At 38.3% G+C, this 25895-nt stretch overlaps 1 protein-coding gene across 1 annotated transcript in view; it reads left to right on the top strand.

Annotated features, from left to right (window-relative positions):
* FAM120B (family with sequence similarity 120 member B) overlaps positions 1–23042 on the top strand; it is a gene marked incomplete at its 5' end in the record, with an annotated part of 53775 nt that extends 30733 nt beyond the window's left edge. Inside the window, 5 exon segments of the mRNA XM_080616481.1 lie at positions 11390–11596; positions 14531–14639; positions 15888–16001; positions 20320–20398; positions 22558–23042. Of these exon segments, the coding sequence (XP_080472607.1) occupies positions 11390–11596; positions 14531–14639; positions 15888–16001; positions 20320–20381 (492 nt within the window). The 3' untranslated portion in view covers positions 20382–20398; positions 22558–23042.
* Positions 23043–25895: the final 2853 nt, after the last annotated feature.

Genomic DNA, 25895 nt, shown 5'->3' with positions numbered 1-25895 from the left:
CACATGTATATTTTCTTCCCCTTCACCTCTTTTTTGGGATTATTTCATTTGACATTCACTGAACAATAGCTGAGATGTGGTTAAAGTAGCTTTTTATAGAGAAATGGGGCTGCGTTAGGAGGAAAGTGATACATGTACATTATAACATCACCTACCAGCATTTTATCTTAGCACCTCAAGACATCATTTTCCATTAAGACACTTCTATCCCAGTGTTGGAAACAAAACACAGAGATGATAAACACTAGATGTGTACAGGTGGTTGTGTGTTATCTCAAAAAAAAATTAATGATTTATGGGGAGATTTAGTTAATTGTTTAGGAATCTAATCAGCTCGTCTAGTGTCACAGCAGCACAGGCACATGTAGGAAGCATGAGCACATTAACAAGAAAGGTATATTACATTTAGCTGGGCTGCTATATATTCCCTGATAGATATAAGAGACGTTCATTTCTTTGCCAAATACAAAGTTATGTGTGTATTGGTTTTAGCAAGGGCAGTTAACGAATACCTAAGTATAATTTCCTATTTATCAGTAGTTTTCTATTTACTTTCTGCATATAAGACACAAAAATACTTCTTGGCAGAAAATATTCTATGCTAGTACTGAAGTTCCATAAATTCCTACTAACGTCAATGAGAGCTTTGCTACTGAATCTAATAAAAGCAGAGCTGTACCAATACACTTTTGTAAAACCATCCCTCAGTCTTCTCAGTGTTACTTACTTTTTAGCAAAATTACGCAGTTGTTGTATGTTGTATTTGTACACTGAGGCTCAATACAACAGAGGCATGCTTTGGTCTAGCAACAATGGCGAGTAATATTTTTCAATTATAGGAGGCTAAAAGCACAGTGGTTCTGCAGGAAGTTTGTTTTGGCACAGCATCTAGTGCCAAAAAAAAACCAAAAAAAATTGAGTACCTCTTGTTTTAAAATGGCTGTGGATCAGTTCCTGAGGCTGGAATGTCAGTGAATGCTTGTTTCATCAGCAAAGTGCCTGCAGAGTCCAATGCTGGCTTAAATGCTGCCATCCCAAAGTTTGGCTGATTACAGAGCGTGCATTTTCTTTTAAACAGCATTCTTCTTCATTTTAAGTACACCTTTAAAAATGGCTGTTACTCTCACATATACCGTTTCCCTGTTTGTATCAATTTGCTCTGATATAGTGCTGATACGTAGAATATTACACGTAAGTAATGATATTTTCTTTAAAACTTTTATTTGTAGTTAGTTCTTGAATGGCTCAGAAACTATCTGTATGTAATAGGTGTGTGCACCAAACAGGGCTTCTCTAATTTCACTGTATGTGTTCATCTGAACTATACCATAGAGTTGATGTTCTTATGCCAAAAGATAGCAGCTTTCAAGTATGGCAGTTTTCCATTCCAAAAGAAATAGGTATCCTGCAAGTGGTACTCTCGCAACTTAATTACAAATCAGTTCTTCGTATCTTAAACATACCTGGTCACAGGTTGCAGGTTGGCAGTTCCTTTCATAGGTCATCTGAGTTACTACTGCATTGATTCATGTTTGATTTGTCTTGGAACTTGAGATTGTTGTGAAATAGAAGCAGACCGGTTCTTCTATTCCTCAACTTGTGGACTTAACAGCTAGAAAACTGCTTAGCCAAAACTGTTTACCTTGGACTATATCACTTCAAAAGGTGAACTGTAGTATCAACAGTCTTATTGTGCAGCTGCTTTGCAATACAAAGAAACCTGAGGAGAAGAAAAAACAAAACCAACAAACAGCAAAGCCTATATTGCACTGGCAAACAGTATTTGTTCTCCTGGATTTCTCTATGCTAACCATCTTCACACAATGACAGTTTTATCTGAAGAGCCATGATAATATACCAGCCATGACATTAGCAACAGTCAGCATAATGTTTCTAGAAGGTTCAGATATATTAAATTTTGCCTAATGTAGTTCTGCTGAGGTTCACTGGATCAGGCTCTTAAAAAGTATATACTCAAAACAGCTTGAGAAAGGGAATGGTCATACATTAGGACAATTAGATAGATCTTGAATAGCTACTTTGATTCCGGGGAGGAAAAACACAACTCATTTTTAAGCTTGCTTAATTAAACCTTGGACAGTTTTAGCAGTGAACTCCCATCTATCAAAATTTCTTCGTAGTCACAATGATGTCTTATTCCACAGCAGTGGTTTCATAGTACACTATAAAAAATGTCCACAAGATAGTCCACCAGATAGCAGCACTCTGAGCAGTGGATGCCTAACCAGCTAACATTTGCCAGTATAATCTACGGCTGTGAAAGGGCACACTGCATTAGCAAATGTAGCCAAGTATGCCCTGCTGAGTAGTTGTGTTGGTGGCAAGGTTCTGTTGGTGGCAGGGTTTTTGCTCTCAAAACTTTTTTCCATGGATGAGTCCTATGATTAAGGAGAAGGGAAGGGCTGAGGTAAGGTGTGGATAAGGACTTTAAATCAGGAATATGGTCAATTTGCAGGTAGTGGCAAATGAAGCCCCGCGTTTTAAAGATTTTGGTAAAGGAGCTAACCAGTGTAGAGTAGAATACAGAAATATATATAGTGAGTGTCAGAAAGTAAAGGAGTGTGTTGTAGTTTAACCCCAGCTGGCAACAAAGTACCATGCAGCTGCTTACTCAGTCCATGCTCCCACCCCTCCCTGGCAGGATGGGGAAGAAAATCAGGAAAAGGTAAAATCCATGTGTTAAGATAACAGCTTAATAATTGAAATAAAGTAAGATATTATTATAGTATTATAATAATGATAGAAAATTTAAAAAGGGAAAAGAAAGAGAGGAATAAACCCCAATAAACACAAGTGATATACAATGCAACTGCTCACCACCCACAAATTGATACCTATCCCAACTTGAGCAGCGATTGGTGGTTCCTGGCCAACTCGCCCCAGTTTATATACTGAGCATGATGCTCTATGGTCGTAGAATATCCCTTTAGCTAGTTCAGGTCAGCTGTCCTGGCTGTGCTCCCTCTTGGCTCCTTGTGTCCCTCCTCACTGGCAGAGCATGGGAAATTGAAAAGTCATTGACTTAGGGTACTTAGCAACAGCTAAAACATTGGTGTGTTATAAGCATTATTCTTAGACTAAAGCGAAAGTACAGCACTGCACCAGCTACTAAGAAAACTAATTCTATCCCACCCAAAACCAGGACTGAGTGGAGTAAGTTTGATATTTGGGGGCTTACAATGGAATGTTACTGGTAATTAGTGAGGGAAGTGACCTTTTGCAAGCATTTGAAGTTTTCCTCTATGCCCACTAATAACTTTTAATATGTTGGCTAATTTCAGCCACATTTGACAGAGATGTAGGAGTCTCTGAGAGAAGTAAGTTACTGCCGGTTGTTTTAAATAGACAGCTGGGGATAAGGGGAAGGCACTTTAAATTGCCTAACAGGAGGAACCTTTAATGTGACATCATGTTATTAGGGCATCCATGTGAGAGGGAGACATTGCTACAAGCATGGGAAAAAATTTCAGATAGTTACTGAACCATTTCAGATGCCAATGACACAGCACACGCAGGAGCCCATCAGTTCCTGGTGCAGACATACCAGGAGTGTGTTAGCACTTTGTCCTTCTTTGGGGACAAACTTCATTCATTGCAAGGCAGATGGAGCTGCCAGTACTTCCCCTTCTCATAATTCCAGAACATTTAACTGTGTTTGGGGAAAAAAAAATGGAAAAGAAAATGTGATCTTAAGAGTTTTCAGAGTCCCAAACAAATTAAATATATTTTACTACCAAATAAATTCAGTATTACCTATATGAAGGAAGGGTAAGGAAGTTCAAAGGTTTGTCACCAAAACCACAAGCAAGTATTTAAGACAGTAAAAATTAAAATCCTAATGAATCCATTTACTTTTATAGAAAGGACATGACTGCTGGCTGGGCTACAGTCAGATGTTAGACTGATGACTGTAGCTCAAAATTTATGCAAATATTATGTAAATATCCAATGTATTATGGACTGTAATTAGCCCAGTAATCATTTAGATCAGAGGCAGGCAGTTGTGGCTAAAGACAGAAAGATAATGTTATTTTAATCTTTTTTTTGCAGGTGCTAGTGTGGTGTCTAGGACATAACTGTGCACAAATAAGCTGAAGGGACTAAACTTTTTAACTTGTGACACTTATCATCACAGAAATGTCATTTATGCTGGGGTTTGTTGTAGATACGATTCAGAGCTCTGATAAAGGCTGATATTTTTGAAAACCAAACAAGAAATGAGAAGCAGACTTTTTAGAACTGAAGGAGATTTGTATCTGCTTGCAGATTGGTTAGCAGTAGTAGTTTTGTGTTGTTACTTTCGAGGGTGCTTAAAGGTAAAAGAAATTTGTAAGGTTTTTTTTAGGACAACTACTTTGGAGTTTTTGGCTTAATGTAAATAACAGTGTTGTTCCACAGAGAGGTATCATTTTACATCAAACTCCTGATAAAATCCACTCAATAAACTTTCCTCAACATATAAATACTAAACAATTGGGTTGCTTACTGGTAAATATTTACTGCAAAGCCTTAGAAGTGTTTAAAAACTGGTTTATCTAGTTTCTGTTGCAGCAGATGCCCTCATAGGATCTCTTTTCAATCCTCATTTTCCTTCACACACACCTTGTTTAAGCAGGAAGAGCTTAATTTAAGCCGTAGTCTTTTATCAGAATAAACCTTAGTCTTGTTTTCAAAATACTTCTCCCCACTCAATTTGCCAGGTCAAGGAAGCAGGTGATGTACAACACTCCCAGCAGCCTATTGCTTAAAGCTGATTGACGCCAAATAAATGTACTGTTTCACCAGCCCATCTCTGTAGGATAACACTCCTTCAGTTTACCACCATTGCACTACTTTAGGTTATCTTTGCTGAAGAACAGAGCATATAGCTCTCCAGTGCACAACATCTTTTGACAACTCACACTGGGAATTTGGTGGGGAGTGAGGGACTGGAACTAGATGATCTTGAGGTCCTTTTCAGTCCAAACCATTCTATGATTCTTTGGTTCTGTACTAATGGCTGAAGGCAGGAAGATTTGGAATACAAGAAAGCAGTCTGTATTTTGGTTGAAAGACTCTTTTTAGTGATACTTTCTGTTACAGTGAATTTGACTTTAGTGAAGTTGTCATGAGTTGACGGTTTATCTCTTTATATTTGGAACACAATGTGTGTTACCTCTCCCAGGCAAAGGTAAGCCTTACTGTTTCAATGACAAGTTCCTGAGATAGGATCTACCTGCTGCCTTTATTGCTTGGGCATAAACTGCCTATGGTTAAATATTTGATCATTTAAAATACAGGTGGGTTTGAGGAGGTAATATAAGAAGTAGTATACTGATAATAAACTGAGTTCAAATTAATCTAAAATAAACCAGTTAAACTAGAGAAGTACTCAGATTATTGCTTGGGTCAGCTTTCATTGATTTTTAATTATTGTTCTTCAATTTATTAATTTTAATAAGAAATTATCAAATAATACCCTGTCCTTAAGTGTTGTGTTTTCCTTTTTGTAACAGGGGGTGGCTGGGCTGAGGAAGGGGGGAGTGGGATAAAAATACCTTATGTAATTTTAAAGTTATTTCTTTTAAAATTTATATTTCAAAATGTTAGTCGTAGTCATATCTTCAATATTCAGCTCAACCACAGGCAGAAGGCAATAGACAGGGAAAAAATGCATAAAACCAACTTTAACCTAAGTAACAATTATTAATCCAAATTTTTTTCATTGATAAAGTGTGTCCCCAGAATGTTGTTGAAAATCCCACTAAGGGAACCAGTTTTAATATGAAAGTGTTTAGTGCCTCAGGGTACAGATGATGTGTGAAGTAGCAGAAGTAAAGAACTCTAAAATTATTATCATATATTTACCTTTCTCCTTGGTTTCTAGAAATGAAGATAGTGAAGTAGCTTTGCCAGTGAGCATGGTTCTGCCCTTCATCTATGTCTGCTGACATGTTTAAATACTTGCCCTCACATTTCAACTGTGGTAGAATCTATTCATCCTTTAACAGAATTTGAACCCTCTGAACTCCCTATTGTAGAGTGGTGAAGGAGTTGTGGGGTTTTTTATATGTTCCTGAAAGGAGGTTGTGCAGCTTTCAAAACACATAGGAGAAAGTTTACACCTCTATCAAAAAATCACTTGTGAAACCACAAAGTCTTGGAGGACCAGTAGTATTGCGTTAAAACATAAAGATATTTTTACATCTTTATTTTTTTAATTATTATTATTATTCTAGTTAGATGTAATTTGACCTTGAAGTTCGCATTTCACATAGAAGATCTATGTATTTTCTTCCGGTAAGTAAAAACTCTTCAGCAGGATATACAGTCTCTGGGTCTAGATTTGCGAACTGCTCTTGGAGCGAACACCTTCCATCTTGCAAAGCCTCTTTCTGCAGTCAGGGGAAATGCACATGAGCACAGAGCTCAGCCTGAACTTGTGGTCGACAAGCTAAAGCCTTGTGTTTCTACAGCAGAAAAAGGCATGATATGTCCTATGAGGATGGCTCTGCTAGCAAAGACATTTCTCAGATTGTTAGGATAAGAACCAGATATATTAGTGATGTGCGTGCTGTAGCCCTTCTCTTGGTCTTTTCAAGGGGGCTTTACTCAGTTCAGTTCAGGCCTTCTGTGCAGTGTCACTAACCTCTGCTTCAGTGATACTAGAGGACTGTGAACTTTGAGTTCTCTTCTCAGTCTTCAGTTAATGTTGGAAAATAGGAAAAGTAGTCTTTTTCCCCAAATGCTAAGAGGGTGGGGAGCTGCTGCTGTAGGAGCAGCAGCAGGGGCACAGTGCAGGCAGCTGGTGCAGGAGGAGCAGTTCTCACGCACTCCGTTGTCTCTCTCTCTCACAAATGTCATCAGCTGGTGGTAAGAGTAGCAGCAGCAGGATCACAGGGGTATATCTCACATGATTCACTGGGGTCCTGAGTTTATAAAAATAGTAGAACGAACAGACACAATTTCCACTAAGAAGTAATCTCTAGGGTGTAATGCCCTGGAAGGCAAGCCTTCTTTTCTTTTGGAATTTTCCACTTCTCATCGTGACGTCTTTGCATTGCAGACACCAAGCAGTTGTGAGCATTCCCATGGCAAAGCAAGCGTGGTTTGCCATGTGCACAGGCTCATTGTTATAGACTCACTGTGCTTTCATTTTCTTTGCTTTTCATTGCCAGACGTGGAAAATAGAAACTGTCCTTTAGTGAACGTATTTCCTGTCTTATTAAAATAAAGAAATCACTGTTCATAGCTCTTGCCTTGGTCTTGCTAATATTGATTTCCATTGAAAAACAAGCCTTACCTGATAACCACTCCCCCACACCTGACACTTTAGTGCTTTAGGAAAGTTCTGGATTGGTATCCCTAGACAGTGAAGCCTTCTACGTGTAAAACCTGTCAACAGCAACATTACTCTATCTTCTTAACCAGTACGTCTCAAGTGTAGTTGAAAAGATCAGTGTTTCAGATTCTCATTTACGCACTTGTTCTGCAAAACTGCATGCATTTATTTTGCACTAACTTGAATAATGTTACTGAGGAAGGTTGCGTTAATCACATATTTGGGTTGGTTCTGTGCTTAGTTTTATAATAAAGTTATGAAAGCTTTATTTTAAGATGGTATTCAACATTCACATATAGTATTAGTAATCTGTTCTAACAGCTGTTTTACATCCTTGGTACCAGTGGGATTAAAAAGGGCAGTATAAGCATCTTTGTCAATAAATGATGAAAAGGTATGAATTAATAGTCATATGGGTCACAGCCATTATATTAGAAGATGGGAAATTGCTTGCTGCAGATGACAGCATTTACTCTTTTCAACAGCTTAAATATTTGTTTTAATTATTCTTTATGGAAGTTTGTTTTCAGCAATTAAATCTTTTGATGTTATGTGTACTTGCTGATAATTCAGTGACAGAAGATACTGATTTGTTTGAGAGGCAATTTCAGTCTGGTTTTGTACTGATCTATAACAAAGAGGCTGTTCGTGGTATAAATCATATTGATAGAAATTGGTCATTTGATTCAGTGGTGGTGTGCTGCTGTTGCTCTCCTTTGCTGCTAATTGTAGCTTGACATCCATTTTCCTTGTAGCTTAAGAGGAAAGCTGTACTGCTTGTCAAAATCCTCTATTTTATTGAAGTTATTTAAAGTTCAGTTTATTGTTGCATTGTGAAAAAGACCAGGATGCATAAATTCTGAGAGAATTCCCTAGCTGGATTAGTTTACAAAAAAAAAAAAAAAAAAAATAAATAAATAAATAAAAAAAAAAAAAAGAAGAGGGAATTCTGAGGCTTCCCAGCAGTTCTTTCTCTTTGCACTTCCTGCTTGTAAAGTGTCCTGGTTTAACAGTAGCAGTCATTTGGGACCTGCCTGCTGATTGTGATGGGGATCACCATGTTGGCACACACACAGAGTGTGTTTTACCCACGGCCATTTTGTCTGATCCTGAGTGCAGGCACGCCCCAAGGGTACCCAAAGGCCATTCAAAACTTTCAGAACTCTCAAATGCTGCTGCTGTACTTGTCACTGGGGCTGTAGCTGCTGTGCTTGTCGGCTCTCTCACCACCAGCTTCTCCTTTTCTGAGTCCAGATCTTCCTCCTCTGCCTTGCTGGGAAATGCTGCGTGGTCTCCTGCGTCCTCCTGGGGCTCAGGCTCGCGGGGCTCGGCAGGGAGCGGCTGCCGGTGGAGGAAGTCGGGGCGGCCGAGGAGGGAAAGGAGGCGGCTGCCGAGCAGCGGGAGGAGGCGGTGGAGGAGCCGAGCCCCATGACCGAGCCCAGCCCTGCGGCGGCCGAGAGCATCCCCCGGCAGCTGCCTGCCGAGCCCCACGAGCCTGAGCCCCAGGAGGACGCAGGAGACCACGCAGCATTTCCCAGCGAGGCAGAGGAGGAAGATCTGGACTCAGAAAAGGAGAAGCTGGTGGTGAGAGAGCCGACAAGCACAGCACCTACACCAGCCCCAGTGACAAGTACAGCAGCATCATTTGAGAGTTCTGAAGGTTTTGAATGGCCTTTGGGTACCCTTGGGGCGTGCCTGCTGATCACTCCCTGACTGTCCAGTCTACGGATCAGTTTATGGATGGGAATCAGGGAGTCTCGGTTGGTGCGATATTGCCGCCGGTGCACTGTTGTGGTCGCGATTGGCACTTGTTGTTCTTCGACCTTCAGCAACCCCACAACATAAAGGTTCACTGTGGAATCACAAACCAATCAGATTCCATTTTAAAGCTTGTAATGATGTGGACTTATTTCCTTAGCAGGTCTTAAGTTTTGATTAGAAACAATCTGTCTAGTGCAAGATAAGAATCTCTCAGATGCAGCATAACTGGCTGTGTGCACTCTTGCAGTTTCCTTTAGTACCAGTAGTACTGGCTCACTTAAACCACATTCCTCTTTCAAGTACCTTTCAGCATTGTTAATGGTTTTCAAAGACCTGCTTTGCTTGCCAGAGCAAGAGAGTTATGAGTGTGCATGTAGTTACTAGTGTCAGCCAGCAAAATGATAGCTTACATCTGGAGACAGTAACTTCCTGAAACTCAATCGCCTGATCCCATACTGAAAATACTTTTGTTTTAAAGGGTGGGGAGAAGAAGAAGAAGGTCTCTTTTACTCAAGTACGAAGTGTCACAGTCTTTTCAGGCTTTTCATCTTCTGTCACAGGCCTTTCATCTTCTAAATGGATGCACTAATTAGCTTATATTGTCTGCATTTATCTGGATGTCAGTGGTTGTCTTCAGTTATCTGCATTGGGTGAATTTCAAGTATTGAGTGTCATGTTGGGTCGGTGCCCTGATGGCCAGCTTGATGCCTTTTCAGGAATCACTAAAAGCAGAAGTTCTTCCCAGAGGGCTCTGTTCCACCCTTCCTGGTATCTTTTGCCTGCATTGTCATTTCTAGGTCCTCTTTGCTTTTGCACAGTGGAAAAAACAGCCAGTGGAGGTACACCTCATATCTTCAGGTCACCTTAAGAGAACCCTACTGCCCCTTGCCTGTGGTTAGTGGGAGCCCTATCACAGAAGCCAGTTTCACATAGTCAAATTGTACAACAGACATTAAGCTCATTGCTTAATAATGCAGGAAACCTAAATCCTTGACCAGGGTCTAGTTATGTTCTCCAAATAATTTATTGTTTGTCTCTTTTGGTGCAAGCTTTGTAGCTCCATGATGGTAGCAAAGATTTCCTGATTTTATGTGGGCCTTAGGGAGGAAAATGTTCTGATCTGTTAGTGCAACATTTCCTGTTGTCTGCTATTACTTGCCATTTTTTTAAATGGGGCGCTGGTGCTGTATGTGCATAACTTTAAGTCTTTTGGGGGTCTTTCAAGATATAAGATGTTGGTTTTGTTAGTAGTTCCCATTGCACTTCAAGCAAACACTTCACAGCTCTCCAGGAGTTAGGACTAAGACAAACTTGAGCCACATTTTTGTCCTTTCTGATCCAGACTATTTTGAATGCTATTCCATTCCTAGTATAATTTATATTGTAAGGAAAACTGTACTGTAAGGGTACAACAATTGCCACAGATGACAATATTGATGGCCACACTGTTATGAATCCCTCCTGGTCTTGACAGGCTGCTTCAGTACAGACTGTGGAAGAGGCATTCCCCACTGAGGAGCTTTGTACAGTTTACACAATACTTAAAATCACAGTTTTCCCCATATTGAATTCAAGGCTTTTGTAGTCTGCTGTGCTCTGCCACAGCAGGATGTTAAATTCACCCATCAAGTTTATTTTGGCCATGAGTTTTAATTGTGTTGTTGAGTTTCACATTTTGTATTTTCTGGGTGTCATCACACCGTTCTAGTATTTCTTCTGGAGACATCCATGTTGAAGTGAAATAATTTGACTTTCAGACTACAGTCAAAGGAAATTTTAGAGTGTTTAAAAAAAAAGCCTGGGCACAACAAACTTTGTTCTGTCAAATCTCATAATTTAAATGATCTCTAAGTGCTGTAACATTTCCTGGCTGGTCAAACTTTAGAAGGTTAAGTGGATCACTGTGTACATAATTTTGTACTCCCAGTTCATGTTTTACATTCTACTAGCAGAATTCTTTGGGAGGAACTGCTAATTCTTCAGAAATGCTATGGAGAATAGCCGTTTATTTGTCTTTCCATTTTCATTCTGACTGTTTCTGTCTTAAAAACTTGAATATGATGCTGTATTTATTAAAACAAACTTCACTTCTATTTTATTGAATAAACCTAGATACAGAATCCTTTGATGAATTCTACTGTTCAGTAGAGGCCCATCATTGTCACAACTATGGGACTGTTTATCTTTGCTCTGCTGCTTGCATGGGTATATGTGGTGGTAGGTTTGCTTATATTTCCTGATTTGTGAGGTCTCCCCTTTTTGGTTTGTTTTCTTTTGTGTGCACAGCTTGCACAAGTGGACTCCAGAGGTGTGCATCTTGGTGCTGTTGTTGTTCGCGGCCTTTCAACTTTGCTGATGGCCAATAGTGCCTGTGGCTTTCCATTCAGAATGGATGATTTGATGCCTTGGCAGGTGTTTGATGGAAAACTTTTCCAAGAAAAATACCAGCAGTCACATCGAGGGTGCTCTTTGGAGGAGCTTTTGGAAGGCAATGTGAGTAATCGCAACCTCTTAGACAGTTCTGTATTCTTTGATAAATGTACCTGTGCATGTTCGTTTATTGTTTTAATATTCATGTTTACACTGGTCCACTTTCTTTGTATTTTTCCTCTCTTCCTTATTCCTTTTTTGTCCTCTCCACCAACAAAAACAACTAAGAAGATAGACATACTGAGGCTATGAAGGAAGCTATAATTTTACCTTTATTTTTGTTTCTGTTACTCAGAAAATAGTATAAGGAAGTGTCAAAATGGTTGTCATATTTCAAAATATGATAATTCCTGTAATAGTTTTATCATACTAAGATATTAAGAGATCTTTTTCCGTTAAGATTTTAGGCAACATATTAAGAATGTCTTTCAGTAAACATACTGGGTATAATTTTTAAAGTGTTTAAGAGTGTTATTAAGGAGCCTAAAGTTTTAGTTGAAGGTTTGGTGAATTCAAAGAGGAACTGGAAATTGGAGGAAGGTAAATATCCTAGGTATTTTTTCAGAATCTCACCAGGTACCTTCTTGTACCTCCAAGTACTTACTTACTTCTCAGTCCTACTTTCCACAAGCTAGAGATTTGTACAATTTGCATGCTATATTACCATAAAACCAGTATCATTTAAAACATATCTGCCCAGGCCAGGGCAGGGACATATCAGCAGGGTTTGCTGGGTATGGGCCACATCTGGTGTGTTAGGGTGGCATCATGTCCAGGCTCAGAGGTAGGGTCTGCTTGACTGGGCAAGGTGGTAGGAATATGCTAGTGAAGCCTTGGACGAGACCTGGCTCACGCCCCACTGGCACAAAGTATGTGGAGGGATGCTTGGGTAGATCTGTACTCATCTGTGTAGATAGTTCTTAAGACCTTTGATTAATGTGACTCTTTTCAGTGTGGTACTGAAAATCCTGTATCATTTAGTTCCTTTTGAAAATTTTATCTTTGAAATGTTTTTACCTGCTGTTACGTATATCACTTGAGGTTAAAATAAATAAAAGTGAGTACAGACACAGCAGTTTTCAGTGATTTTAATCTCATGCATTCAATACCAGTTGTACAATTAGTTTTCTTTTCTAATTTTGTGTCTAGTTACATACCATCTGGATCTGCAATGATGAGTGGGACATGTGTGGGTGGGTGGAATGTATGTATTTTCAGCGTGGAGGAGGAGGATGATAATATTTTCCATATGAAATCAATCATATGATTAGGACTATAGCCTCTACCCAGATCCTGTGGCTCCCATTAATTGATCTGTTGATTTCAGTAGATTTTGAATTGGGCCAGTGCTTCCTCCAGTTTTTCATGTAGGACTTTTGCAGTGCAGTAGAGTGTCCAAAGAATAAATGTGAAAATATGAACCTGTACAGATCTATGTGAACCTGATAATTCTTTTCCATTTGGGTAGAATTCCAGAGTAGTGTGTAACTTTTACAATATGTATCTATATCTGTAGAAAATTTATATTCCCTGAGACATGCTTTAAATGTGTTAAGTAGTATGTTTTAGCCAGCTTTTGAAAATCTTGATATGATCAGGTTAAAGGAAGGAAGGTGCTTAGATTTAAAGGAAGGAAGGTGCTTAGATATCTAGAACAGAGTTGGAAATTTTCTTGATCAACTAAAATATCTGGGTTAGGGTTTTGAAAAGCCTGATACTCTCATTTAAACAAACCCCAGATAAACTGTTCTATTGTGGGGAAGAACAGTCTAGCCCTGTGAATTTTTAGAGTAGCTTAAATACCTTTTTCTTTTTTAAGTACAATTTTATGGTACATATATGGCAGAGATAGCTCCCAGACCAATAAAATAGCTTTCCAGCTTATCAGTTTGAGACAAGAATCTGTTTTGGGGAGAATTGCCAAGAGATGCCAGTTTAGCTGGGGACACTGGCAAGGCAACAAGCATATGTGATTGGTTTTTCCTATTATTGTAAGTTCAACTGGTGCTTAGTTTCTGGCAGAGCTTAATGTACTGCTGGAAGCCAAGATCTTTCAGCACTTCTGTGTTAACAATCTGCCCTTGAGCACCATAAATCTAATCTGATGATAGTGACAGCATTGTTTTCAGAAAACAGATATTCTACATGGGATTTTTTTATTATAGAAAAGATAAGTAATAGGATAGGAAAAAATTACTCCTTTTGGTGTTTGGTGCTTGTCTCCTAATTCCTAAGGCCCCTTCTCTATGATCTGGATTCAGGGAGATCTCAGAATCATTGTTTGGATTATGATGGGCTTAAATTCCATTAATAGCTTTACAAAAATTGCAGTAGAAATACAATCTTGGTTAAACATTTACATGCATACTAGAAATCTTGAACATTTTAGGGTTTACTTCCTGCAGATTCCTGTACCAAAGAAAAATGTAAAAATTATATGCAGCTGATATATTTGTGGACCAGTTTTTGTGTAGCTGAGCTCTTTGTAGCCTAGCAGCTATTAAAGATAAAAAAATGGGAAACTTCTGATAAGAATCAAAAATAGAACCATCTTGCATTAAAAAAAATATGCTAAGCTCATCTTATCTAGTTCTCTGTTTTTCATAACAGTAATCATATTAGTTTGTTTATCCACACAGAAAATTGGATATAATAGTCTCATAAAGCAGTGAGGCAATGATGTTATCACTTTGTTAGCCTTCTTATTGTGCTTCTCAGTAATGAATATGTTCATGATCAATTTTTTTAAATGAAAACTGAATTACCTAATGGGGTCAATGTAAATTATATGCTTTGTCCTCTACTCATCTCTCCAAGAATCCACTTTTAATACGAAATATTTGAACTTTTTTGTTTCCTGAAAAAAAATGTGAACCAGATCTACCACTTTCATATATACATGAGTGTGGCTAAGTTGTGGTATATGTGATTTATTTGTGCTACACCTGAAGAGAGAAAATTAGCACATCCATTGATTTTTAACCCTCTTGTCTGCAGGAGTCTTTGTATACACCCTTCGAGAATCTGAAGTCTTTCATTTGCAAGGCTTGCATGGCAAAGAAAAGAACAATACATAGCAGACCAAGGGGGAATGGATTTATCACAGGTTGGCATTGTGTTGATTTTCTCAATAAGTCAATATATTGATAAGCTCAATTATCTTTCAACAGCAGCAGCATTTACATAGGCAGCCTATCAAGCCAAGTGAATTGTAAGATCTTTCTCCAAGAAACCAAAGGAGAGATCTGGGGAGGTATTTTGTGGTTTCAGGAATTTATGTGATTTCAATTACCCAAGTTTGGATAGAATAGTATTTTCATCTAGCTACACAGGTAGTGAGATATATGCAGTAAATAAAATACCTTTCACTGACTGAAACATCACTGCTATTTACTCAGTGACTAAAGTTAATTTATAGAAGGAATTAGATGACTCAGAGGCTTTTTTCTTCTTTCCCTCAGGGAAGCTATTTTAATGTTGATAGTTGAAGGTCCTAGTGAGGCACTGAAGAGAGAATACTTTTTATTGGATTGACTAATACAGGCTTTTGGGCAACCTGGACAATGCCTTTTTTTTTTTTCCTTTGCCCAAGACTTTGCTTCCTCCCCTGTCAACTTTATGGCTCACTTTACTAAAGGCATTTGTTTTTCCCACTTGATATGCCTGACTTTTAGGGGGAAAAAACATCTGAAAGGTTTTTAGCACCATTCGCCGATCAGTCTGAATGTTAGGGATTTTGAGGCTTTGAAATAATTCATACTGAATCACAGTGCATATGCTGCTATTATGTTTATTACCTGCTTAATACCTGATCAGTTGTGTCTGTGAAGATAAAAATTACCGTTTCAAAATTCCTTGAGCAAATTAAACAAGACTGATTTTCTGTTAGTTCAGTACTTTGCATTATGTGTCAGTAATACTTCTGCTGTGGTACTACACCATACTGGTGCTGGACATCGAAAACTAAGGGTATCTGTTGGTAATTTATGATACCAGACCTTGTTAGCATCTGCTGTTGCTTGAGAGCTGTACTTAACCATTTTAGTTATGATTTGTGATTCCAATTTGGAGAGAGATTTCTGTTTGTTGTAATGACTGCAGTCTCCAAATCTGTGTCATAAAATTTTGATCTGGTTTCCAAATACACTTGTTAACAGCTTGTAATCATGACGTGCGTAGATGGAAAGACAGACCCATGCTTATTGGTCTGACTTTAGCTTGGAGAAATTGTAATTGTGCATAAGTATTTTGGCATAAAAGTAAGAAATGTTGTTTCCCAAAAAAGAATAAGCTGTCTCTCTTTTTCTTCCTTTAATCTTACAGTTAGAGTTGCTTAGTAAATACTGTTTTTCAGGAACACGGCAAAGAGAATTTAATCCCAGGTTCCAACAAACACACAGAAGTTCTTTTGTTCCTCCATATCATAACCAGATGAGGGGGTTCCTATGGAGAAATCCTCAACCACAAGGTAAAAAAAATGTGTGCACATGTGTGTATTTAGAATTGTCTCTATCAACACTGTGACAGCTCTGTGTCTATATGCAGATTGCGTTTGTATGTATGCAGTTATCCTGTGGCTACAGCAATCTGTAACAAAACTTGTATCAGCTGTAGTTGTGTACTGCCATTAGCAAAAACTAACTATGCAAGGTGAGGAAGAGTGTAGCATTATAATCTGGAGTCATCTTCTACTCACAATGTTCTGGCAAAAACCACCTTTTATGTATTTAAACTTTCCATGCTTGGTCTCAGCTGAATTGTATTTAAAATCATAATAGTTGTAAAGCAAATTGGTACAGCTGCATGGTAATGTCTGTCTGAAGTATTTAGCTGTAGATCTTAGTTCATACTTCAACCAAACATTGAAGCATGTGAATAAAGTTAAAAACATTCTTGAGTGGTTTTCTAGATCAGGGTCTCAGCTTCCAGATCATCGCCTAAGTAGTGCAAATGCAAGTTCTGTCTTATCTTGGCATTAATCTTAAGTTATCCACCAATCTCACTTCTTGAACAGAACAATCATTTCAATGGAGCATCACTGTGGATAACACTGTGAAGCTGACATAATTCAGTTTTTTTCTCGTGAGTTAAAGCATATACATATAGATTAACAAAAATAAACAAAAGAAAGAGAAGTGTCTAACAAAGATCAAATATTTTATGAAGTTTGTAGAGCCTAAATTTCTTCTGTGTTTCCAGGTGAACTTTTCAGAGATATATGATACAACTAAAGAAGGATAAATAATAAATAAATCCAGTAAAGTCTTTAATGTGTTTCAGCTGCCACTGTTGTAGGCTTGAGAGATACTATCATTTGATTCACAGAAAAAGGTTGATCGTATATGTAAAATGTAAAGCTAGAATACAGAGTGTGTATGTTGACCATGAGCAGAAACAAAGCTGGTCATTGCTATCATGTTCATCTCAAGAAGCCTGCTGTTCAGGGGTTGGGTCATCTCTGACCTACTCCAGTGATATTATAACTACATGTATTTCACGAAGCATGTTCCACAGTAACTGTGCTGAACAGTGTTATGAATGTGTTTAAGTAGCATTATTAAAACATCTTGGCTTCTTCTACACTAGACCTATTTACTACCCTCAGGATACTCTTAAAACGTGATCCCATAAGTGCAGTCAAATTGCCTCTGTTATAATTAACATAGATTTATTGGGAAAATGTATCTGTCCTTACAAAAGAGCCCTGCGATGTTTTAGAGCTCTTTTAAGCTGATCCCCCAAGATAACTCATTTTGACAAAAGTTTTTTTCCGGAGTTTGCTAATATTAAGACAGCAGTTGCAATGACTTGCTTATGAAGCAATGAGTTGCTTCATTATGTAGCTTTTTCTCTGCTATACGTATGTGTCTCACTAAACAGAGAGAAAACAGGATGAAAAAGTAGCAATTTTGTGTTCCATGATAGCTTATGTGATAAAACTTACTAATAAAATTAACTATCTAAAATTATCTATCCCATCCTTTATGTACATTCCCATGGTATATTGTTATGGTTCCTGCTGTTGCATAGTATACATAAATCATTGGATTAAATGTAGTAAAAATTAAAGGACGAGACCCATATCTTCTGTGTCAAGAGCGTACCTAACCATTACGCAGCCTTTGCTCTCTCTTATCTGTTAATGTGTAAGGATTTTGTGACATGGTCTCAACTTTAACAGTGGAGGAAAGAGTGCCTCCACCCAGAAAGCATAAAGCTAAGAAGCACTGGTATTTCTCTGAAATGCTGTTTTGATTCTGCTTAGGCAGAACAAGATTTGAACATAGGCTGCCCTCATTTTATGGTGAATACTAAACACTGATTTGCTGTAATTAACATCTCATCCTCTACCTGTATTTTGAGAGAACGGAGTTCAGTTCTGGGATTTTTCTGGTTTGGGGGGAATGGGGTGATTTGGGGGTTTTGAATTTTTTTTTTTTTTTTTAAGTTCTTTTCATAGATTTCTTGTATGTGTGTCACAAATGGAGAGTGTATCCATGTAACCCAGAGCAGAACATCTAAGCCTCACAGGGAGGTAGATTTTCCCTTAGCGTTTCGTGTTTGTTAATTTGGAAGACTTCCCTTTTAGCATGTTGGCTGTTGTGTATCCTGTTCACATTATCACAGTATGCTAGAGATTGGAAGGGACCTCAAAAGATCATCTAGTCCAGTCCCCCTGCTGCAGCACTGTTCTGAGTGTCTGTCCTTTTCTGATGCTTGTTAGACAGATCTTAGGTATCTAATTTAAATTTAAAGTTAGGCTTCTGTTACTGAGATATGAAACTGCATTGCAGCACTTCATAATCTTTGAGTTTCAAAGCCTTGCCCAAGGTAGCATAGATGTCTGTAGCAAACCATGACTTTACAGATTCTAGTTTCATGGTTGAAACACCACATTATATGCCATATAGGGTAGACAAAACTTCATTAATTAGAAGTTAACACCACTAATACATTATTTTGAATAACATTGTTACCTCGTTCTACAAATAGCTGAAAATAAACTGAGCACTAACAACTGTGGAAATCATTATATTGGGTATTACGTGTCTTTGCCACTCTTCAACAGCAGCTGGTAAACACCTAGAGGGTTTGTCATAACATATAAATTACTCCCTGGATCTAAATCAACATAAAAAAGAGAGGGAAAAAATAAATTAAAAAAAAGTAAGTCTAACCTTATCTGTGCATTGTCTTACATACTTTATAGCTGTATTTTAAAATTTCAGTGATTTGGACAATGGTTCTCATACTAGTATTTGAAAACCTGTCTGAAAAGTGAGCTGAAGATAAGGGAAGGGGATAGGGGAGAGAGTGTCTACGGGACTAGTTGTAACAGCTGCATGAATGGTTGAAATTAAGGATACCCTCATGTATTAGAAATAGTGAAAGGTATTGGCACGAATATAGATTTTCTGCCAGTGATAAGGTAAGCATCAGAACTCTCTGTACAATGGACCCTGTGGAGGGATGAAAACATAATGAGTAAGAGCTGTCAGAGAGCTAGAAGTTATGGATAATAATTTCAGGGAAATATGCAGCTTTTGTTTTTTAACTATTCAACTTAGAAAATGCAACTTTTTAAAGAGTGGTTTATGTTTCTTTGAAAAAAAAGTCTTGGGAGAAAAGCTCTTATGGAAAATTGAAAGCAGTTTTTCAGGGAAAGGGAAAGATGACTGTCAAGGAAAGATATGAGGAAAGACATGGGAAAAATAGAATTGTTGGAGGTATGTCTCACTGAAGAGAAACTCCTTTGTCCAAGACAAAAGAGAATTATCCAGAGTCCCATTTCTTCATGGAATGTAATTGCATCAAAAGGCTACTTTCATTTCAGTCTTCACACACTATAAACCACGTAGCTGAACATAGTACAACTATACTGAAGGATCTGAGTTTATAGCAAGTTTTCATTTGCTATAAAAGGGGCTTATAAGACAAATGGGCCTTTTGCAGTAGGATGAGAGGTGATGGTTTTAAACTGAAAGAGGGGAGATTCAAACTGGATGTGAGGACAAAATTTTTTACAATGAGGGTGGTCAAATTCTGGCACAGGTTGCCCAGAGAGGTGGTGAATGCACCATCCCTGGAGACATTAAAGGCCAGGCTGGATGTGGTTCTGGGCAACCTTATCTAGTTGAAGGGTGTCCCTGCGGATTGCAGGGGGGTTGGACTGGATGACCTTTGAAGGTCCCTTCCAACTCCATCTATTCTATGATTCTATGTATTTAATCAAGGCTTCCACACTTATGCTGCATACTCTGTGTTCAAGCATATTTCTGGTTAACAAGATTTTAATAGAACTGGAAAGTAGGTGCGACTTGACAGAACTTTGGTGCTGAAAAAAGATTTCAGTTTGAGTCTGAGTACTGCTTTGCTTATAGAAATCTGTAACTGAAGCAGCATTGTACACAGGCACACTTAAGCCAGTATGAAAATGTTTGTTAATACAGCTTATGTCTGATTCTAAATAGTATATTTTCCTTTACTGAATTCACGTGGTCTGATCTACCAACCCCAGTGTATGACCTGTATGATTCACTATCCCGATCCGTGAGCTGGACTAGATTTAACAGTTGTAGTGGGCCAAGAGCTTTAAGAGCAATGCCGCCATGGACTGTGTTCCAACATCTCAAAATATAGCCATAATTATACATGAACTAGAAAGGGACTTTTTCTTTTTTTCAATATTTATATAGATGTAGTTTTTCTTGCAGACTATCTGAATAAGCTGTTATATTCTTGCTCTAATGTTAATTAAAAACATTTAAATCCTCTCCTCCCTCCAGGTAGAGAGTATGGATCAGGTCATCCAGACCGAAGGAGAAGATTCCATGTTCCTTCTCAGTAAGGAATACAAGTGTACAGGTAACAAACTGAGATGATGGGATAGTTACTATTGAGATATATTTTGTGAGAGCATCTTTTCATGGACTTTACAGAATAACTGAACCATGTGATTGTGGAGGAAATAACTCCAAGCTGAGGCTATTCAGCTTGTTAATCACTTGTTACATTAGGTCTAAGCTTGCTATGAGACCAGAATCACTAAAACTGAAGTTAAAGGCACCAGCTGAAGCAAAATAGCATCCCAATATAGCTATATTGTTTTGTCCATTTGGTACTTTAAAGTCTGAAGTGTTTTTACATTGTTAGATATTCCTGATTACAAGCTTTAAGACTTAAAGTATAATGTTTGCATATTTTTGTTATAGACGTGTATTACAAGAGCTTGCTTACCATGAATATCCCTGCTGAATTGTGGTTAATTCACAGCAGTTTGTGTCTTAATTGTGGATTATATCTTTACTTTAAGGATTACACCATTGTTGCTGAAACCCATTGAAAAATTTGAAACATGGTATTACTGATGTCAACACCATCTACCAATGAACCAAATCACCTTCCTGTAAAATGCAGAAAAAAATTGCTATTACTTTTGGCACTTCTAGTTAAGTAACTTTGTCTATCTCAGCTGACTGAGAACCACAGGGAACCACATCACTGCTGAGGAGAAAAAGAATATGTCATACTTACTTCTGTAAACTTACTTAAGAGAACTAAGTCTTCTTTCGTGTCCAGGATTCTAATTTAAACACCTTCAGAATTATTTCTTAAAAGTTGCTGTATATCACTTTGTGATTTCACTTAATTGATGTGTGTGTTTAATTATAAAATTAGTTCATTTTAAATAGAGTTATATAAATAATACTAAAAAAATGTAAAATAACAGAGTGTATGCAATTTTTAGCAGTACCATAGGACCATATGTTGGTAAATTGGTCCTACAAAAGCCCCTCTTCAAGTCATTACTTGTGTTTATTAAGAAACTGTTTTAGAGATTACAACAACGTTCTTATGACTTCCATTTGCATACCCATTCAGCTAAAAATAATCAGAGGTACTTCACTTAATTATTATCTTCAGGCTAAAAATATTAGGCAGTTATGTAGAAATCCCATTTTAAATCATGAAGTATAAAAATTGTACTAGGGGAAGAAAGTGTCAACAACACTATATGTCACATAGAAAATGGGTGACACACTTAGAACGGTGTTTATCTCTTTACTGATCTTCATCTCAACCTAACTGATAATTGTCTGCATCTATGTAATCTTCAACAATTTCATGCTTTTCTTAGATTTTTAGCAATCTTTGAATGGGGTTGGCTCAAGTGGATGTTAATGGAACTGATGGGGTTCCAGCTATTTATGTGCTTTGGAATTGCAGTATCTTTAGTTTTGACCTCAGCATTTTCAGTGCATGGAGTTATATAATAACATCTCTTCTTCTCTTGTGGAGGTATTTGATGAAAGAGAAATGAAAGTTTGGTGTCCCATTCCTCCTTTCCAAAAAAAAAAAAAAAAAAAGGCAGCAGAAAAAGGGGATATCCAAAGATAGAGGCAAAATGTTAAGAGCAAGATTTGAAGTTTGATACAGTGTGCAGGTTTTCCTAAGATCATGTTTAGTCACTGATGATGATAATTTAAACAGTAAAGTCAGTGGTGTTGTGTGTGAACAAAATTTTGTATTTACACAGAAAACTGTGGCCTTAATGTTTATCATGTTGGAAAATCCACTCTTTTGGACTATTTTTCTTTTGAATAATACTGACTAGTATCTTGTTAGTGTAGTTCTCATAATCATCATTCTAGGTTTTACTGATAGAAACTGTCTCTCACTCTTAGGCTTCCTATTGTATATAATTATATTTATTTTTAGAAGCATTTGAAAATTAAATCTAAAAACTATCTCATGACCAATCCTAACAGAGAGTAGCAGATGCTGTAAAACTTAGTGCTTGCATTAAGACTTGCAGAACTTAAGGGTCAAAACATAAGTGCTGATTTGGATAATTAATACATAGATCACTAAACCCAGAATGCGTCATTGTGGTGGTTTAATCACCTATGTAATACAGGTCATTAAATCTTATGCTGCAACAGGCTATAACTTCTAAAATTGTTTCAGTGTTGATGTTCATGTGTCTTGTCTCCTCACAGCTGTTTGTTTTTTAAATCACCTAGGTGACCCTGGTCATTACTGGAAGTGGATGAAAGTGGCTAAGAGAACCAAGATGCGTTATGAAATGCTGTATGCTGAAAATCATTAAAACTTCATCAGTGTTTCAAAACTAGTAGTGGAAGAGTTTAATCAGAAGTTTATCATGCCTCATTTTCAGTTCCATTTTATTTTTATACTTTTTGCTTCTAGCCTGTAGCTGAAAGAAGTAAATTATGGAATGCTGTGAAACAATTATTATATTATGGGATTGAGCGTGCCCTCAGCAAGTTTGCTGATGACACCAAGCTGTGTGGTTCGGTTGATACACCGGAGGGAAGGGATGCCATCCAGAGGGACCTCGACACGCTGGTGAGGTGGGCTGATGCCAACCTTATGAAGTTTAACCATGCCAAGTCCAAGGTCCTACACCTGGGTCGGAGCAATCCCAGGCACAGCTACAGGTTGGGCAGAGAAGAGATTCAGAGCAGCCCTGTGGAGAAGGACTTGGGGGTGTTGGTCAATGAAAAAATGAACATGAGCCGGCTTCAGTGTGTGCTCACAGCCCAGAAAGCCAACCGTATCCTGGGCTGCATCAAGAGAAGTGTGACCAGCAGGTCGAAGGAGGTGATCCTGCCCCTCTACTCTGCTCCCCTGAGACCTCACTAGGAGTATTGGGTGCAGTTCTGGTGTCCTCAACATAAAAAGGACATGGAAGTGTTGGAACAAGTCCAGAGGAGGGCCACGAGGATGATCAGGGAACTGGAGCACCTCCCATATGAAGACAGGCTGAGAAAGTTGGGTCTGTTCAGCCTGGAGAAGAGAAGGCAGCGTGGAGACCTCATAGCAGCCTTCCAGTATCTGAAGGGGGCCTACAAGGATGCTGGGGAAGGGCTATTCATCAGGGACTGTAGTGACACAACACAGGGTAACGGGTTCAAACTTAAACAGAGGAAGTTTAGATTGGATATAAGGAAGAAATTCTTTACTGAGAGGGTGGTGAGGCACTGGAATGGGTTGCCCAGGGAGGTTGTGAATGCTCCATCCTTGGCGGTGTTCAAGGCCAGATTGGATGAGGTCTTGGGTGGCATGGTTTAGTGGGAGGTGTCCCTGCCCATGGCAGGGGGGTTGGAACTAGATGATCTTCAGGTCCTTTCCAACCCTATTCCAACTATTCTATGATTCTATGATTCTGTAGTTTAAGTTCCACAAAGTATTGTTTGGAGCACTTTGCAAAAACCTGGTTGACACGCTTATGAAAAGTGATCATCAAAAAATTATATATAAAAAATAGATGGCAGTCCTAGGTATTGAAGAAGGCTGCAAAATTTTAATCAATTCATTTGGTTCTGTTCTGAAAACTATTATGCCTCTTCTGTTAAACCTTTATGCTATTGTATTAACAGTTTGAACAGACACCATTTTTACACAGCACAGTGTCTGATTTGCATTCCAGGGATCTTGTTGTGAAAGGGACATTCCTGCTGCCTTTTTCTATTGATTTAGAATTTCCTCCAAAGTTATACTGGCCAGAGGCTTAGTCTAAGTCTTAGTGTGTCTTAAGACACTTAGCCTTTGAGGCTAAAGACAGATGTAAGGACTGGAATAAACCTTAAATATTTCATAAATGACTCACTACATATGGAGGAGAATTCTAGGTATTCCAGAAGAGGACTATCCATTTGACTCAGCTCTGAAAGGCCCCAAAATAGTAGGACATTAAACTATAGCAGTTTTGTACGTAGAAACTGATTTTATAACTTTCTGGAATCTTTTAGGTACCCTTTTCTTATTCTCCGAGACTGAGGAACTATGAAAGTGAGCCACATGGTAGAAAAGTAACATTTTTTAACTGTGATATGATTGTAAACACTTTAGAAGAACCCCTTTTTATCCAAGACTGGGCACTTCCAGCCTCAAATAGCATAAAGGTTAATTGTACTACCGCTTTTTTCTTTTTCTTTTTTTCCCCCTTAAAACCTCTTAAGAGTTATGTGATCTGAGTTTTATGGAAAGTTCTCTAGTTTCAGGAATCTCATGATGTATAATAGTGTATTTGAAAAGAATGTAATTGTGTGCCAGAATTTGTTGGTAATTTCCCCTGCAGGCTTTGATATGAGAAAAGATTTTGGTTGGCCTCAATAAACAAAGTTAAATACTGTTAGAGTGGGAGTTTTGCTGTGCTAGTTGTGGTATGTTATGAATTGTTGGTAATAATTACCCTGACTACTGAAGAATTGTTAGCTTCTCTGTGAGGTTTTTTTTTTTTTTCTTTCTAATGTTAGACCATAAGCAGAAGCTGCTTATTATTATTTCCATGCCAAAGGTTTTTTTTCCCACCAGGAATCACAAAGTGAAAGCAGAAGCATGAAGTCAAAGCAGAGGTGCTACTTTCTTGTCTCCATGAACCTTAAATTGGTCAAAGTACCATAAAGCTTATGGACTGTAGAAGGAAACGATATACAAGAACATGACCTTAAAGATTCCATTCTAATAGGGTTTCCTTAATATGTGGACTACAGGGTTACTTTGCATGGGTAGGTGGATTTGAAGTGAAGGAACCTCCATTTGTGAAGAACAACTTTCTTTCTTCTTGTTTGGCTATACTGCTTACTGTCTTCTATATCCAATGCACTGGGTAGCTGCCTTTCATCAAATGTTCACTAAAATTGTAAACTTATTTATTAGCTTTATTTCTGGAATGGGATTCAGAGAACATTCAGTAACATCAATAACTTTGTCAACTGTGACTCAACAGAAACTGTGACATGGTCATTGCAAGAGAAAGAGTGACTCACAGAAAGACATTTATCAACTTTCCTCTTTTTATTTGTTATGTACCCTTCATCTTACATTACTTTGCTCATTTGTGACACTGTCAGGCTGGGAATCTGAGTCTGAGTTGCAGAAAGCACTGAAACACTGAGTTAATCTTATGATGCTATGGCACTCTAAGTATCAAAACATACAGATTATACTTGTCTTATATAACAGGAAACAACAGTTTTAATTGCTTTGCTAGCTTAGCAAGTGCTGTGCTGAGGTGCCAGCCTGGCACCTTGCCTTCCTGATTTGACTTCCTGATTTGACCTGGGACATCCTTCATCTCCATAGAGATCACGGGATCTTGTCCAGTGATCATGGGACTCTTCTGTGAACTTGGTTACCATCATCAGACCCGTTCTGCTCTTGTTCAGGTACCGCGGGACTGGGCCCTCAAAAGGAAAGTGATGCCCTACCTGTGTTGCCATTCAGATGCTGGCTTGCCTTCCCTTGTGGAGCAGCTCGCCCTTCGTGCTCCGTGACAGTGGGTTATAAGGCCCTGAGAGCAAAGTGGTAAGAAATTTTAGCTGGAACTACCACA

This window comes from Psittacula echo, assembly GCF_963264785.1.
Source record: "Psittacula echo genome assembly, chromosome: 4".
In the NCBI taxonomy this organism is placed as follows: domain Eukaryota; kingdom Metazoa; phylum Chordata; class Aves; order Psittaciformes; family Psittacidae; genus Psittacula; species Psittacula echo.
This window is presented reverse-complemented; position numbering and strand designations above follow the sequence as displayed.